This window comes from Podarcis melisellensis, assembly GCF_964234715.1.
Source record: "Podarcis melisellensis genome assembly, chromosome: Z".
Lineage (NCBI taxonomy): Eukaryota > Metazoa > Chordata > Lepidosauria > Squamata > Lacertidae > Podarcis > Podarcis melisellensis.
Genome location: NC_138547.1, coordinates 40,661,267 through 40,677,487, shown reverse-complemented (window position 1 = coordinate 40,677,487; position 16,221 = coordinate 40,661,267). Strand labels below are relative to the sequence as shown.

Below are 16,221 nucleotides of genomic sequence, written 5' to 3'. Positions count from 1 at the left end.
TTGAGTTCACCAGAACTCTTCGTCAGGTCCAATGTTAAGCAAAGCAGTGTGCAAGTATGACAAGGAAGCTGCCTTGGAATTGAAGCCATAATGTCTGCATTGATCAAAGGTTTGTTCTTGTTGTCTAGTCTTAGAAGGGGTGTGGCTATGGACTGTCTGTCAGAATTTATCTCTGCATCGCACTTTCCCAATAAGAGAGTCTAGAGGATGTCTCAGCTCACTAAGAGTTGGCATTTGCATTGCTTCCTTGCTTAATATGCAGCCAGAGCTTTATATGCTAACAAACAGAATTTTGGGTTGGTCAAGATTCCTCTCCTTACCCATCTCCCATGTGTGTGGAGAAACTATTATGAATCATGGTTCACCTCCTGCTTCCTTGCCCTAGGCAGGACACTTGAAACTGGTTTAGTGGTACAGTAACAACATCTCCCAAGGGAACAGTAAATGTGTTTGCATTGGTATTGTGGAGGAGCCCTTATATCTTTAACTGAATTCTCATTGCCTTCAGCAAGTAGAACTCTCAGGATTCTTTGAGCAAAGGTGTCACAGTGTTATACTAAATTTTCCAGGTTAAATATAATTCTCAGGGAGGCTGCAACAGTTTGGGCCAGGTTTCTTCCATTTCTACAGAACAAGGCTATAGTTATCTGACATTTCTAGAGAGCCACAAAGCATCCTCAGAAGTGTGCTGGCAACCAGAGAACACGGGATGTGTGTTTCCTCCAAGGCAAGTCTGAACTTGCCTGATCTATTGTTAAAGTATCGTGTTGTAGCTTGGTCTTCCTATAAATATATAGCTAACTCTGTTGTTAGATGCTTGAGAATCAGTCTCCGTACCAAGAGATTCTGGATTTTTAACCCAGAAACTTCTGGGTGGGTTTGTTTTTTACTACAATTCTCCTGCAATGAAGTGAGATACAATCTAGTTGCCTATTACTCCAGTTTTTGCTGATACAAAATTCCAGACATTTGGAGCACAGGAAACCACCTTACATTGGGCCTGACAAATGGCTGTGCAGCTCAGAAGTGCCTACATTGACTGGCAGAAACTGTATGCTGCAGTGGTTAAGAGCGGTAGACTCATAATCTGATGAACCGGGTTCATGTCTCTGCTCCTCCACATGCAGCTGCTGGGTGACCTTGGGCTAGTCACACTTATCTGAAGTTTCTCAACCCCACTCACTTCACAGAGTGTTGTGGGGGAGGATGGGAAAGTAGATTGTTAGCCTCTCTGAGACTCCTTCGGGTAGTGATAAAGCAGGATATCAAATCCAAACTCCCATTCTTCTTCTTCTTCTTCTTCTTCTTCTTCTTGATTTCAGACAGGGGACATTCCTAGCTCTATTAGCAGATGTCAAGGATTGAACCTGGAATCTTCTGTATGCAAGGCAGATATGCTACCACTGAACCATAGCCTTTCTCTGTGATGACCCTGCTAGGACAATTCTATTTCCTTTGTGCATTTGTAAATTTCTACTTAAAGTAAATCTGTGCATTCCATTCTTTTTGCAAGAAAATCATATGGAACATTTTAACCAAATTTATCTGCCCACTTGTATTTTCAGCCACATTGCCAAGAAAATATAAGAGGGATATGCAAAACTAAGCATGGTTTCAAACTGGAGGGGGGAACCATGTGTTGAGATTCCTGCATTGTACAAGGTTAGACTAGATGACCCTAGGGGTCCCTTCCAACTCTACAATTCTATGATCATATCCCTTCCCACTATTTTATCTTCGCTACAATCCTGTGAGGTGGGCGGGAGACAGTGAATGTCCCAAGATTTCCCAGTGAGTTTCAAGTTTCCCCACCCTAATCCAATGCCTTTAACTACAATATTATACTGGCTCTAACTGTTAAAAATCATTACCAGTTTTGATTTCTTAACGAATGCCGCTATTCCTGATAGTAAGAAGAGGAGACTAAGAGGAGATATGATAGCCATCTAGAGGGTTGTTACATGGAGGGTGGAGCAAGCTTGTTTTCTCCTGCTCTGAAGAGTAGGACTCAAACCAGGATAATGAGAAGTAAAAACTCTCCCACGGATTCCAGAGACGTTATAGAAGCCATGACAGTTAACTACGATAACTAGAATAAAACGGATATATGCTTGTAGTGTAGATTTGGGGAGGTCCCACTTTTGGATAAGGTAAATTCCAAACTTTCAGCTTCTGTTTCCATTTGAGAGGGGATGTTGTGTTTCTAAAATATCATCCTCTCTTCCTGTCCGACAAAGCCCTGTCTTTTAGTCGTACACCTCTAGAATAGTCAATAAATTAAATACTGGAGTTCTATAATTTTAATTTCCCTATGGAGTCAAGTTTCCTCATTCCAATTACTAAATTGGCTACATACCTTCTGTCAGCTTAAAATGAGTAAGATGGGTTTTCCTTGACCTGCACCTATAAATTATATTTCATCCCTTACTAATTTTTGCAAAGGCCTAGACATTTCTTTTTCTTCCTAACATTGTGTAAGAAGCAGCTAGTTGCAATTCAGAGCTAGTCCATATTCCTACAAACTTCAAGACAAATGGGTGGCTATGGGGATCTGTCAAAAAGAACAATTTAGCCTTTAAACGGCTCAGGGCGGCAACATCTCAAAGACTCTCTCTTCCCATATGCAGTGACCCAAGACTTGCAATCGTCATCTGAGGCCCTTCTTCATGTGCTTCCTCCATATGAGCTAACGCCTAGGGGCAGTGGGGGCTTCAGCCCCCACAAAAAATACTGTAATACACTCTACATGGGGCTACCTGTGAAGGTGACTCGGAAACTACATCTAATTCAGAATGCGGCAGCTAGACTGGTGACTGGGAGTGGCCACAGGGACCACGTAAAGGATCTTCACTGGCTCCCAGTACATTTCCAAGCACAATTCAAAATGTTGGTGCTTACCATTAAAGCCCCAAACAGCCTCAGCCCTGTATGCCTGGGGCACCCCCATTGTCCAACCCGGACACGAGGTCCTCCTCTGTGGGTCTTCGGCTGGTTCCCTCACCGTGAGAAGTGAAGTTACATGGAACCAGGCAGAGGGCCTTCTCAGTAATGGTGCCCTCCCTGTGGAATGCCCTCCCATCAGATGTTAAGGAGATAAAGTATTACACAACTTTTAGAAGACATCTGAAGGCAGCCCTGTATCAGGAAATTTTTAATGTTTGATACTTTACTATATATCCTGTAAGCCACCCAGAGTAGGAAATGCAGCCAGATCGGTGGACGGGGTATAAATAATAAAATTATTATTATTGTTTATTATTATTATTATACAGGGTTTATTGTCTGTCTCTTTGGTTATAAGTCACTTTGAGTGGCCCTGGGCAAGACAAAGCAATTGAGAAACTTAACCACAAATAAACAAGGAAAGAAAGATTTCTCTTGTTGGAACCTAGTCAAGCCCAGTAAACCCCATTAAATAATGTCCATGGTGCATTTGTTTTATTTATTAAGAAAATTTACAACACATCATTTTGCATTGTTGTTGTTTTTTGAACAAAGGAATTTAAGAAGAGACCTGCTGGGTAAGACCGAAGCCCATCTTGTCTATCTTCTTCTCACAGTGGCCAACCTGATGTTGTTATGTTATTGTTATATCTACAGGAAGCCTGCAAATGGGAGTGAAGTGCAATGTGATTTCCCAGAAACTGGTATTCAGAGGAGTACCACTTCCAATATGGGAGGTGGTCCACAGCTGTGGTTCATGATTAGTTGCTATCGGCAACCTTATCTCCACGGTCTTGTCTTAACCCTCTGTTAAAATCAACAATGAACTAATTCTCACAACATTCTAGTGAATTTGGTTGATCCATGACACCCTCCAACATTTCTTCGATGAACATAGGGATGTCCTATTCAATTAATAATAATAAGGATGATGGTGATGATATTATTTATACTCTACTCATCTGACTGAATTGCCACTCTGAGCAGCTTCCAACTTATTAAAAAAAACACATAATAAAACATTAAGCATGAAAAAAGCAACAACCCTTCCCTATGCAGGGCTGCCTTCAGATGTCTTCTAAAGGTTGTATACAGTAGTTACTTATCTCCTTGGCTTGGGGGTCGCATAACTTCATACCCTCCAACGAAAATAGGGGCATCCTAAGGAAAAGCTGGACATTCCAGGATCAAACCAGAAACTGGAATGGCCTCTGCAAATCTGGGCCTGTCCCTGGAAAATAGTGACCCTTGGAGGGCCTGCATTCTTTATATCAAAATCAATTCCAGGAAAACCTTGGCTATACTTTAGAACCACAGTAACCTCAAAGATATTGTTTCATGTGATATTGAAGCCTACTAGGGCCTACCCAGATTTTTGTTGTTTTGTGATTTGGGGGTGAGGGGAAGCCACCAATATGGCAGAAGATGGTCATCAGGTGGGGATGAGCAAGCAAGCATTGGACCACATTCATCCTCACATCTGCCATTAGTTTATCACCAACCCCTACTGGGACAGAGGGAGACCGGCTGTTGAACAATGCATATGGCATTGGTAAGAGAAAGGAGGTTCAGGGAGCTCTCAGTTGTGGGCTGACCGTTGTGACCCCTCAGTGCCGGTTGGCTACCAGTACCAGGCAGGAGAGGGGAAACTTATGATGCTGTGATACCAAGGGCATAGGTAAATTTATTATTCTTATTCACCCTCACCACCACCATCATCATCATAAATTAGCAGCTTAATGCCAACCTAGACTTCTAAGCAGTTTATGAAGTAAACCCTAGTAAGCATCCTAGTTCCACTAAAGCAACATACCAATTTAAGCAGAAGACTCAGTTGGAAATGAAGGAAATGCTTCTTTAATTGTACTAGAAGGTCACAGAGTGAGTTAATTGGATGTTGCTACTAGAACACCACAGCTGCATCATATCAGTTTGAGGGTGTTTTATGTGGGAACAGATACTAGAGTAAAATAACTTCAGAAACAAAAGCCATCTGTCTGTGAAAAACAAGTTTGTTTTCTCAGTCATTATCATCAGGTAGTGTCAGCAATGTAGGATGGACTGAATTGGGAAATGTTCCTTATAGGGGAAAAAATGCTGTCTGAAACACTTCTGGAATAAAATACCTTCTTGTTTTTTCTTTCTACTTTAAAGAGTCCTTCAAAGAGTCTTCTAAGGATGCTGAGAGTTGTTAGGAGACACCACTTCTATTCCCCTCACAAAGCAACAATTCCTACCAGAGTGGTTTAAACCTGGGAACTGTAGCTCTGGGAGGGAACTAGATGTATCCTAAAACCTCTCAGCACCCTTGACAAACTACGGTTCCCAGCAGTGGGGGTCTTCATGTTTTTCTCCCTTTCTTCTCTGCTGCACCACAAACACTGTCATATATTCCTAATTTAGGCCAATGTGAATTAGAGAAAGATACCACAGCACAGAGTTTGCTTAGAAATGTTGGCCGTGGCCTGGGGCTGGGGGAGAAACCAGCTTGCACTGCACTGGGACACCTTTGGAAAGTGGATCACAGCCTGCAGATTGGTCCATTTTGTTTGGGAAACAGTTCCAAGAATACCGACAGAATCTCATTAGAGCATTGGGTGGGGAGCAACAGAGTGATCTTGGCATGGATTCAGGAGCCACCAGTATGATCCAGTAGATGAGAACTTTGGTATTTTCCCTAGAATTTGCAACATTAAAGCAATGATGGCATACTAAAGGAGACTCTGAGCTACTCTGGTTCATAGGGATTAAAAAAAAAAAAATCAAAATGCCGCTGATGCAATGTGGCTGCAGCTTTGTGGAGGAAGCAACATGTATGAGACAGGGCTTGGAAGCTAATGCCTGAACCTTAGGAAATCACATTTGCATGGTGTGGTTTTTTTAAAAAAAATTATATACTGCCCTCCCCAGCCGAAGCCGGGCTCAGAGCGGCTAACAACAGTAAAACGATAAAACATTCTAAAATCATTTCATTATAAAATTAATTCCAATCAAATTAATGGCAACCATTGGGCTAGAGGTTCTGTGAGGATTGCTAAAGGAGGGAGTCAGGCTGCGCCCTGGCCAAAGGCCTGGTGGAACAGCTCTGTCTTGCTGCGGAAAGATGTCAAGTCCCGCAGGGCCCTAGTCTCTTGTGACAGAGTGTTCCACCAGATTGGAGCCACAGCCGAGAAAGCCCTGGCTCTAGTTGAGGCCAGCCTAACCTCTCTGTGGCCTGGGACCTCCAATATGTTTTTGTTTGAAGACCATAAGGGCCTCTGTGGGACATACCAGGAGAGGCGGTATCTCCCTCTGAAAGGGAGGCAGAAATAGAAAGAGCGGAATGGCAGGGACACAGAACCTGTGGCCTGTGTATTTAAAATATATTTAAAGAGTTATGGGAACTGTGGGTTTACCCCCTCTCAAAACTACAATTCCTAGCACCCTTAACGAACTACAGTTCCCAGAATTCTTTGGGGATAAGGCCTGAGCTTTAAATGTGTAGCATGTACATAGCTCAGCTACTACTAGCTCAAGTCAGCTTGTCCCTTAAGTCAGGAATAATGGAAAACGGAGTTCAAAAACAACAACATCCATAGTGCCATAGGTTCCCCATCTCAGCTCCTCTGGACCAGGCTTCAGTGCAGACACCTCTGGCTCTTACATGGCTTTCCCACATGACTCTGGCAATGGATTTTTAATGGGGGTTTGGTGATAGTAGGCCCCTGAGAGTGGGGGAGAGACTTATCAATGCCTGCAAGCAAGTATCCAGCCCTGGTGCAGATGACTGATGCTATTTCAGAGCATGACTGGGCTTTTATGTGCACAGTCCAATTGCTCCATTTAGTCCAGCATGCTATTCCCACAGTAGCCAACCATGACTTTACATGCCCTAAGTCTCATACCTGTCAGATTTTAAAAAAGGAATTTATGTTGTTACCATTCCCAAAAGAAAGGCTTCTGGTTTCTTGGGAAATGTTCTTTATTTTATTTTTAAATCATTATAAATGAATTTGTTTAATCCTCTTTTAAAACCATCCAAGTCGGTGACCACCATCACACCTTGTGGGATTGAATTCCACAGTTTAACTGCGCATTGTGAAGAAGGAGTTTCTTTTGCCCACCCGGAGTGTCCCAGCATTCAGCTTCTTTGGTTGTCCCCGAGTTCTCACATGAGAGGGAGATAAATGCTCTCCATCCATGTGCCGTGTGCATTTCCCCCAAGCAGAAAAGCCGGTGTACGGACAACAGGAGCAGGATGATCTGGGGCACCTTTCAATTTTCTGCTTTGTTTGTTTAGAAAAAACAGTGACTTACAGGAAGCATAACAGAGGTTTATTGAACTGTTCATGGAGTGGAGAAAGCAAAGCAATGTTTTTCTCCCTCTGTTGTAATACTGGAACTCAGAGTCATCCATATGTTGTGAACCACCCTGAGATTGACAGCTGAAGGGCGGTATTTTAATTATTTTAATAATAATAATAATAATAATAATAATAATAATAGGCACACACCTTCACTGTCCTCTTTTGGGAACCAGCTAAAAACATTTTCGTTTAGGCAAGCCTATCCAGTTATGTAGAATGTTGACATGTGTTTTAATCTGGTTTCAGCTTATTGTTGGATTTAATTATTATGTTTTGATTGTTTTAGATAATTGCTTTTGCTGATAACTTCATTGTTTTCTTCTTTTTGAGGTAGTTGTTGTTTAAGGATCAAGTGGCATATGATTCAGCTGGCCACAGTGAGAGCAAGATGCAGGATTAGATGGGCTTTGGGCCTGATCCTGCTTAGTTTTCATTTTCCCTCCCTCCCGGCAGCTGTGTTCTTTTCATACTTACCTACAGATGCTGGCATTTCTCCCCACTGTAAAACATTTTCCTTTGAGAAACGTCCATATATGTTGATGTAGACCCCTTCATCTTCATAGGTAAGAAGTAGTTCCATTCCACTGGTATTAGGGAGTATGATAACAGCATGAGGGTGGATATTCCCTTGGATCTGAAACAACATTTTATTGAAATTTATATCATGGAAAACACTGTCATTTTAGCAACCGCAGTCCACCAATCCTGGCTGAGCACTAAAACCAATGAAGATTCTAGAAGCCACAATAATAATAAAAATTGCTTGAAAAAGGTCTATATGCTCCCCACTGCCATTTGGCGATCTAGAGAGCATAGAAATAGCAATAAATGCTGAGCTACCAAGTGAAAAGCCAACATGGATGGCTTCAAAAGAGAATAAGAAAATTTATTGAGGGTAAGACTATTAATGGCAACTAACCACACTGTCTATCTTCTACCTCCACTGCCAGTATTTAAAGGGGAAAAAATATTTAACTATCAAAAAGCGTACAATAGTCACTGTCCAAGTCCAATATTTCACTTTGTATTCTGTGTCTTGTGAGCAAAGAGCGATTTCAACACAGTAAGACTGACAATGGCATTATAGAAAAAGATTATGCATTATACCTCAACTTAGTGATTGCCTTCTTTAAAATATTTGCAAGCAAAATTTTAGAAACCAAACACTAAACCACATAAAACAAAGTCTAAGTTGACAAAGTAATATTAAAGCTATATAGACAGATACAGATAAATATAGATATGAATGGACAAATAATAAACTTTTGTTTTTCTTTTCTCTTAGTGTTTTTCACCAGCATAGCAGACATACTTCCTGCTTTGCAAAAAGTGAGGGGAAAACTTGGATTAGAATTTGTTAGGCAGTGTGCGGATTTCACATTATCTGACCAACATTGTTTCCTTTCCAGAACTAACCACTTGGGTGGTGACAGTGATCCAAGGAGGATTTGCAGAGTTGACTCACTTGGCTTCCCTGTTTAAATAAAATTCTGTATGCATTGCATTTACTCATCTATGAGCTAGAGGCACAACGAAGATAAAAAATTGGTGCATTAAAGCTTTGCAAGAGAGCTCTTAGTCTGCATATATTAAAAGAATTCAGCATCTAAACTTGCAAATATGCAGACAGTGCAATAACACAGCAAAGCTCCCATTGCGTGTCGAGACCCCGCAGAATAACTCACACAAGGACACAGATATTAGGTTTATGTTATTGGGCAAATTTTGGCCACAACTTCATTGAAATTACAGAATGTGAGCGGTATTTGCTTAGGCATTGATTGGACCTGACTATATCTGACTCCTGCCCATTGTGCAGGAAATCCAGTAAGGGTAAGCCACCGGTAGGGGGAGCCCTGTTTATGCGAACCAACTCAAGCTCCCCCTGGTGTTCCCGTCAGGGTCGTGTCAAGGCCTTAGCCCCCCAGCTGGGCTTCAGACTAGATCAACACCCCCAGATTCCTTTAACGGAATACCCTTAAGCATGGAGGGGCAGGGGCTCGCCGGGCTCTGACGTGGCCGGGATCCCCCAGGCGACGGGGGACAGTGTCCCCCGCCCCCCCATGGGGAGTGGGTGGCCACGCGGTCCACCACAACTCCTCCCCACTGGGAAGTGGAGCGGATTTGTTACAGGACAGTTTACTAGTCTGGGTGTCATATTTAGCACGAGCTCAATACACAGTGTAGCACTATTTATTTTATTCTAAGCACCATTTCCTATTATTCAACCTTTCTTCCACTTTGGAGGGAGAGATTGCCAGCTCCCATTTCATGTTAGCCTTCGGCCCTGATAGCTTTTATCTCAAAAAAATTCTGCGCTATCTTTAAAAGATGCACTGCACAAAGGTCGATATGTCTGCGAGTCAAGTTGGCTACTGCGTGGGAAAACTCTCTCAATCGCCTTGGGAAGGAAGGAGAAATCAAGCAGCCTCCTACACACACCTGAAGCAAATAGCAGTGTTCAGATAAGAAGCACTTAAATGAAGGTACATTAAATGGGGTACAGTTAATCTCCTTTTCTCAGCATCAAGGCCCTGATGCAAATGTCTCCTCAGAGGTCTGCTAACCAGAGAAAGAGCCATGTTTACATTCCCCTCTATCTGTGCTGTTTGTTTGGGTCTGCTCCAGATGTTGGCTACAAATTCCATCACCCCTGACTATTGTCCACGCAGATGGGGCTGATGGGAGCTGGAGTCCCAACAACATCTAGGTTGGGGGAGGCTGCACATATTGCTCAAAGGTCATTCAGAAGCTTATGTTCAAAGCATATCAAACACACACACACACACAAACAAATACAGAGGAAAAGCACGCAGCGTTGAAGAAAATATACGCATTCAACTCAGAAAAACCTGGTGATTCATACTGCAAAATATTCAAATAACTTTAAGCAATTTAGAATATCTCAAACCCCTAGCCCACTTCCTGAGATAGATAGGGAGAGAGAGAGAGAAATGATTTGTAGTACATGCACATGAAAGAGGGCTGTGCTTTGTTTTAAGAAACCTTGAGATAAAAACGCATACTGAAAACAGTCCTACCCCGTCTACGGTACCAGGATTAACCTGAGTATCTAATTCAATTCTGAAAGATCCATGCAATTAGCATTTTCACAAGGAGAACAAACACCAGAACTCCCCTTTTGCTTTTCATGAAGTGCAAAGGCACATGCAACTCAAAGGACATCCATTTCTCTACCACATCAATGCCATGTTTGACCCATAAAGGAACCACAGATGCTTTACTTGCCAAAGTGAGTATACCCTTTCCAGCCATGCAGTCTGGTGTCTCTGCAGCCACTATCCGTAGTACCAGGACAGGTATCCAGAGCCGGAGAGCAATTTTGATGCGTTGCCTTGGTATTACTTGCATGACCAACTGATGCGAAAGACAGAGACAGAGAGAGAGAGAGAGAGAGAAAGTGGGAGCCAGACGCAGATGTGTCTACACCTAGTCTGTTGCCTTTAAAAGAAGCCTAGGATGCTGATTCCAGAAACCTCTTTGAAGAAAATTATATAGTGAACCTTTCACATTCGGACCCTTCCTGGAACAAGTCCCAGCAGCTGCAGGAATGACACACTTATTTAAGTTCCTGCACTCTTGGGGGTAAAGTGTATTTTTAGTGCACTCTGTCTCATGGTGGACGAGTGAGCAGAATAGTCACAACCATCCATGGGGAGCTCTCATATTGAGGGCATTGAGCTGGGAAATATTGCTTCTCTGCATATCTAATTAAATTGGAGGCTGCTGCGACCAGCATCATTTATTTTTTTCTGAGGCCTCGTGACATTTTCCCTTCGCCATTGTACCACCTTCTGCTCAAAATGTGGTGTCACCTCTCATCCTCTCTTTACAAACTCTTCTCAAAACTCATTCGTGCCATACCCTCCTACAGGTTGCAACAAAAAAACAGGACACCATCTTCTGGGGCCACACTCCCATGTAAGTCACGTGACCTATGCGAGATTGTGCCCCCTCAAAAAAGGTGACCCATGTGAGATCGTGGCCCTCCCCAAAACTTTTTTTTTTTGGGGGGGGAATCACAGTGCAAAATTGTGCAAGATCACAACAAGACAAAACAGGATGTCTTGGGTTTACCAGGGGATTAACCATATGCGCAATGCACAATCTTGTTTTTATTAACACACCCTTTCGACAAAATAATACATTTAAAACATCATGGAGGCACCCTCAGTTGAACCACTGGCATCTCTTAGACTATGTAATTGTCCAAGCTGAAGATCGCCGTGATGTGCTCCTTACCAGAGCTATGACGAGTGTTGACAAAAGCAACAATCGCAGATAACAACAGCTCTCAAAATGAACCATTAACATTAGGATCAGGTGTTTAACAGGGTTGTGTTAGCATCCCAACTCTATTCATTATTTTCATTGCCATGATTCCACACATTGTCAAATGGAAACTCCCCACCGGAGTAGAAATCATATATCGAACAGATGGAAAGCTTTTCAATCTGAGTAAGGTTACTGTAACTTCTGTCAGAGAGCTTTAGTATGCTGACGACAATATAGTGTACACACTCAGAGGATGATCTCCAAACCATCCTAAATATCTTCGCAGAGGCTTACGAAAAGCTTGGCCTATCTCTCAACATCCCAAAAACCAAAGTGCTGCACCAACAAGCACAAAACAACCCCTCTGCAGCACCACAAATCCAACTTGATGGTGTAACGTTGGAAAGTGTCGGTCACTTCTCCTACCTGGGCAGTTATCTTTCCACAAGGGCTGATATTGATGCCAAGATCCAGCATCACCTGAGCTCTGCCAGTGCAGCTTTCTCCTGATTGAAGTGCAGAGTGTTTGAGGACCAGGACATTTGCAGGGAAACCATAACGCTTGTTTACAAAGCTACTGTACTGCCAACTCTACTGCATGCTTGTGAAACATGGACTACTTATAAACGCCATCTCCAACTCCTTGAAAGATTCCATCAATGGTGTCTCCAAAAAAATGTACACATCACTTGGGAAGATAGGCAAACTAATGCCAGTGTACTGGAAGCAGCAAAGATCACCAGCGTCAAAGCAATTATTCTTCAACATCATTACGATCACCAGTGTCAAAGCAATTATTCTTCAACATCAACTTTGTTGGACTGGTCATGGTGTTTAGATGCCTGATTATCGTCTGTTTCTGTTTCTGGGGGACAGGAGGTGGGCAGGTGTGGAGGATTCCCTGGTCCTGAATGGGGTAACTGTGCCCCTGAAGGACCAGGTGCGCAGCCTGGGAGTCATTTTGGACTCACAGCTGTCCATGGAGGCACAGGTTAAATCTGTGTCCAGGGCAGCTGTTTACCAGCTCCATCTGGTACGTAGGCTGAGACCCTATCTGCCTGCGGACTGTCTCGCCAGAGTGGTGCATGCTCTGGTTATCTCCCACTTGGACTACTGCAATGCACTCTACGTGGGGCTACCTTTGAAGGTGACTCGGAAACTACAACTAATCCAGAATGCGGCAGCTAGACTGGTGACTGGGAGCGGCCGCCGAGACCATATAACACCGGTCTTGAAAGACCTACATTGGCTCCCAGTATGTTTCCGAGCACAATTCAAAGTGTTGGTGCTGACCTTTAAAGCCCTAAACGGCCTCGGTCCAGTATACCTGAAGGAGCGTCTCCACCCCCATCATTCTGCCCGGACGCTGAGGTCCATCGCCGAGGGCCTTCTGGCGGTTCCCTCATTGCGAGAAGCAAAGCTACAGGGAACCAGGCAGAGGGCCTTCTCGGTAGTGGCGCCCACCCTGTGGAACGCCCTTCCAGCAGATGTCAAAGCAATAAACAACTACCTGACATTCAGAAGACATCTTAAGGCAGCCCTGTTCAGGGAAGTTTTTAACGTGTGATTTTACTGTATTTTTGGTTTTTATGGAAGCCGCCCAGAGTGGCTGGGGAGGCCCAGCCAGATGGGCGGGGTATAAATAAATTATTATTATTATTATTATTATTATTATTATTATTATTATTATTCCAAGCAACTACTCTATTCCGAACTTAAAAATTGAAAGCGTAATACTGTTGGTCAACAAAAGAGGTTTAAAGACTCTCTCAAGGCACATCTAAAAAAATGTAGTATAAACACCAACAACTGGGAAACAGTGGCCAGCAAGAGCTCCAAGTGGCGAACAGTCTTTACCAAAAGTGTCATGGACTTCGAAGACACTCAAACTCAGGCCGAAAGGGAAAAACATGCTAAGAGGAAGGCATGTTTGGCAAACCCTCACCATGATCAACTCCCACCCATAAGCCAATGTCCCCACTGTGGAAGATCCAGAATTGGCCTCCATGGTTATTTACAGACACACTGTTAAAACCGTGTTCATGGAAGACAATCTTACTCAGCTACGAGTGATCGCCAAAGAAGAACGAGGGGAAAAAAGATAGCAGGCCACCTTAGAGTACAAGGTCCTTTTGGGCCGGTCCCTGTTCTATTTTTCCCGTGCAAAATCATTAGCATTATTCGCTCATGGCACTCTATTAATTAAATGGAGTAGGTGTACTAAGTTCAGAGGAGCTTAGGCTTAAATCTCTACCCAAATCTTGGGCCAGACACTATCTCTTAGCCTAACCTTTCACAGGGTTGTTGAGAGGAGAAAACTGCGTCAGTGGTAAGGGGAGAATTGTGTATGCTGCCCCCAATATATTGGAAGAAAAGCAATGGCCAATAAATAAATAAATGAATCAAATAATTAAACAACAACAATACCCAAACTGCATGCACAGAGAGGACCAACTTAGATTTATAAAGCTCTGTATAGCTTGAATGGTGCCACAATCAGCAGGGATACTAGATGTTAAAATATTTTTCTTTAAGTATATTTTCTGTATATCTTGAATGGTTCCAAAATCAACAGGGAAACTAGATGTTAAATTTTTTTTCCTATCCAGACACGTAGACATTACCTTGTTCGAACCTTTTACTGCTAATTTTAATTACCTTTTAAAATGTTTTTAAATTTCTCCTTCTTAACTGTTTCTACTTGATGGCTTTAATATTTATTGCAAACGACTTGGAGATTTCGTTACATTTATTGCAATAAATCTTGTTAAACAAATGAGAATTTCTGGCTTCTGTGGACCCACGTGGATGGAAATGTGGAGTAGAAAAAAATATTCAAATAATGATAATAATCACGGCATTAATAGCGATGAGACCCTCTTTAACTCTATAGGCTGAAGAAGAAACCCCCCCTGCAAACTGTCATGATTCCTGAAGAATGATGTATCTTACATGTGTGGGAAGGTACAGGTCATACACTGAGCCAGAGTCCACATCAATAGCATGAAATCCAACTGGTGAGCCATAGATCACTTTTAACCTCTGTCCGTTTTCAACCGTCAAGTCAACCAGCAGTGGTTTGTGGTGAAGTGAAGTGAAGGACTGTAAAGAGAAGAATCAGACACTGTGAATCTTACTGTTAATTAAACATGTAACCAAAAAGAGTCCTGATTAGCATTTCCCTTTGTCTTTTCACAAAGGTAAGGTAAAGGACCTTTGGATGGTTAAGTCCAGTCAAAGACGACTATGGGGTTGCGGCGCTCATCTCACTTTCAGGCCAAGGAAGCCAGCGTTTGTCCACAGACAGCTTTCTGGTTCATGCGGCCAGCATGACTAAACTGCTTCTGGTGCAACAGGACACCATGACAGAAATTAAAGCACACAGAAAGATGTTTACCTTCCTGCCACAGTGGTACCTATTTATCTACTTGCACTGGCTTTTGAACTGCCAGGTTGGCAGGAGCTGGGACAGAGCAACAGGAGCTCACTCCGTCATGGGGATTTGAACCGCTGACCTTCTGATCAGCAAGCCCAAGAGGCTCAGTGGTTTAGATCACAGCGCCACCTGCATCCCTTTTCACAAAGAATGACTGCAGTCATGGACTATGAGTTATGAGAACAGGATACGGTGAATACCTCAGTTGGTTAGAACACGGTGCTTACAATGCCAAGGTTGGAGGTTTGATCCCCATAAGGAAAAGCTACATATTTGTGCATTGCAGAGGGTTGGACTAGATGAACCTCAGGGTCCCTTCCATCTCTATGATTCTATGACATATCTATGAGATGGCCCAAGTTATGTGAGCTGAATTCATGTTCCCATAAAGCTCCCTATCTAACCCCACATCAAAATAAATGAATGAGAGAAATAGTAAGTTTGGGCAAACACATTCTACACTACAAATTTATAGCAGCTTTAGACCACTTTCCTGTCATGGCTTCTCCCAAATAATCCTCAAGACTGTAATTTGTAAAATGCTGAAAAGCCGCTTGTTTGAAATCTCTAGCCTACCTTCACAGAACTATGGTTCTCTGGAAGTTTCTCTGGAAAGAGGGAATGGGCAGTGAAATCAGTTTAATACCATGGTGCAAATTAGGAAGTGCTGCAACCTTTGCCTGATTAATCAATGAGATTATGAGATTATAAATCATTCTGGTCAATGAAGAAGGCAGCAGATTCTGATTATTCTGATTTTTAAAAGAACTATTTTAATGCACCAGAACATATCTGCCTTTTACCAGGCTAGTCTGTTTTCCTATCTAAACCGGTGGTAGTGGCTCTCAGGAGGTGGATCTAGACACAGGATAGTTATAAAAAAAGAAAAAAGATCTCTATAGAAAATTGCATTTTAAAATTTTCTGCTCTCTGGCGCCATCTTGTGTTGCATGTTTATAGCGCATTCAAATCACTATTTCTTTACTAAATGTAGCTGAGTCCCAGGATTTCAGGCAGAGTAGGGTCTTCCAACTCTACAGTTCTATGATTCTAAGTATTTGGCTTGAATCCCAAAGAAAGCACTCCTGTCAGCGTTAAAGGCAGCATAAAACATGCCTGAGATTAGGTGATAACCTAGTTTCTGCCATGTTTGGCTTACCTGGGTTTAGCAGTTACACTATATAAGGAAGGAAACAAAAG

At 42.6% G+C, this 16,221-nt stretch overlaps 1 protein-coding gene across 3 annotated transcripts in view; it reads right to left on the bottom strand.

Moving 5' to 3' along the window:
* The window catches only part of NRK (Nik related kinase), a 118,857-nt gene that overhangs the window by 3,435 nt on the left and 99,201 nt on the right, over nt 1-16,221 (bottom strand). For all 3 annotated transcript variants that reach the window (XM_081897553.1, XM_081897552.1, XM_081897554.1), the window contains 2 exons: nt 14,538-14,687; nt 7,764-7,923 (listed from right to left, as the gene is read on the bottom strand). In XM_081897553.1, the coding sequence (XP_081753679.1) occupies nt 7,764-7,923; nt 14,538-14,687 (310 nt within the window). The remainder of the gene's footprint in view (nt 1-7,763; nt 7,924-14,537; nt 14,688-16,221) is intronic.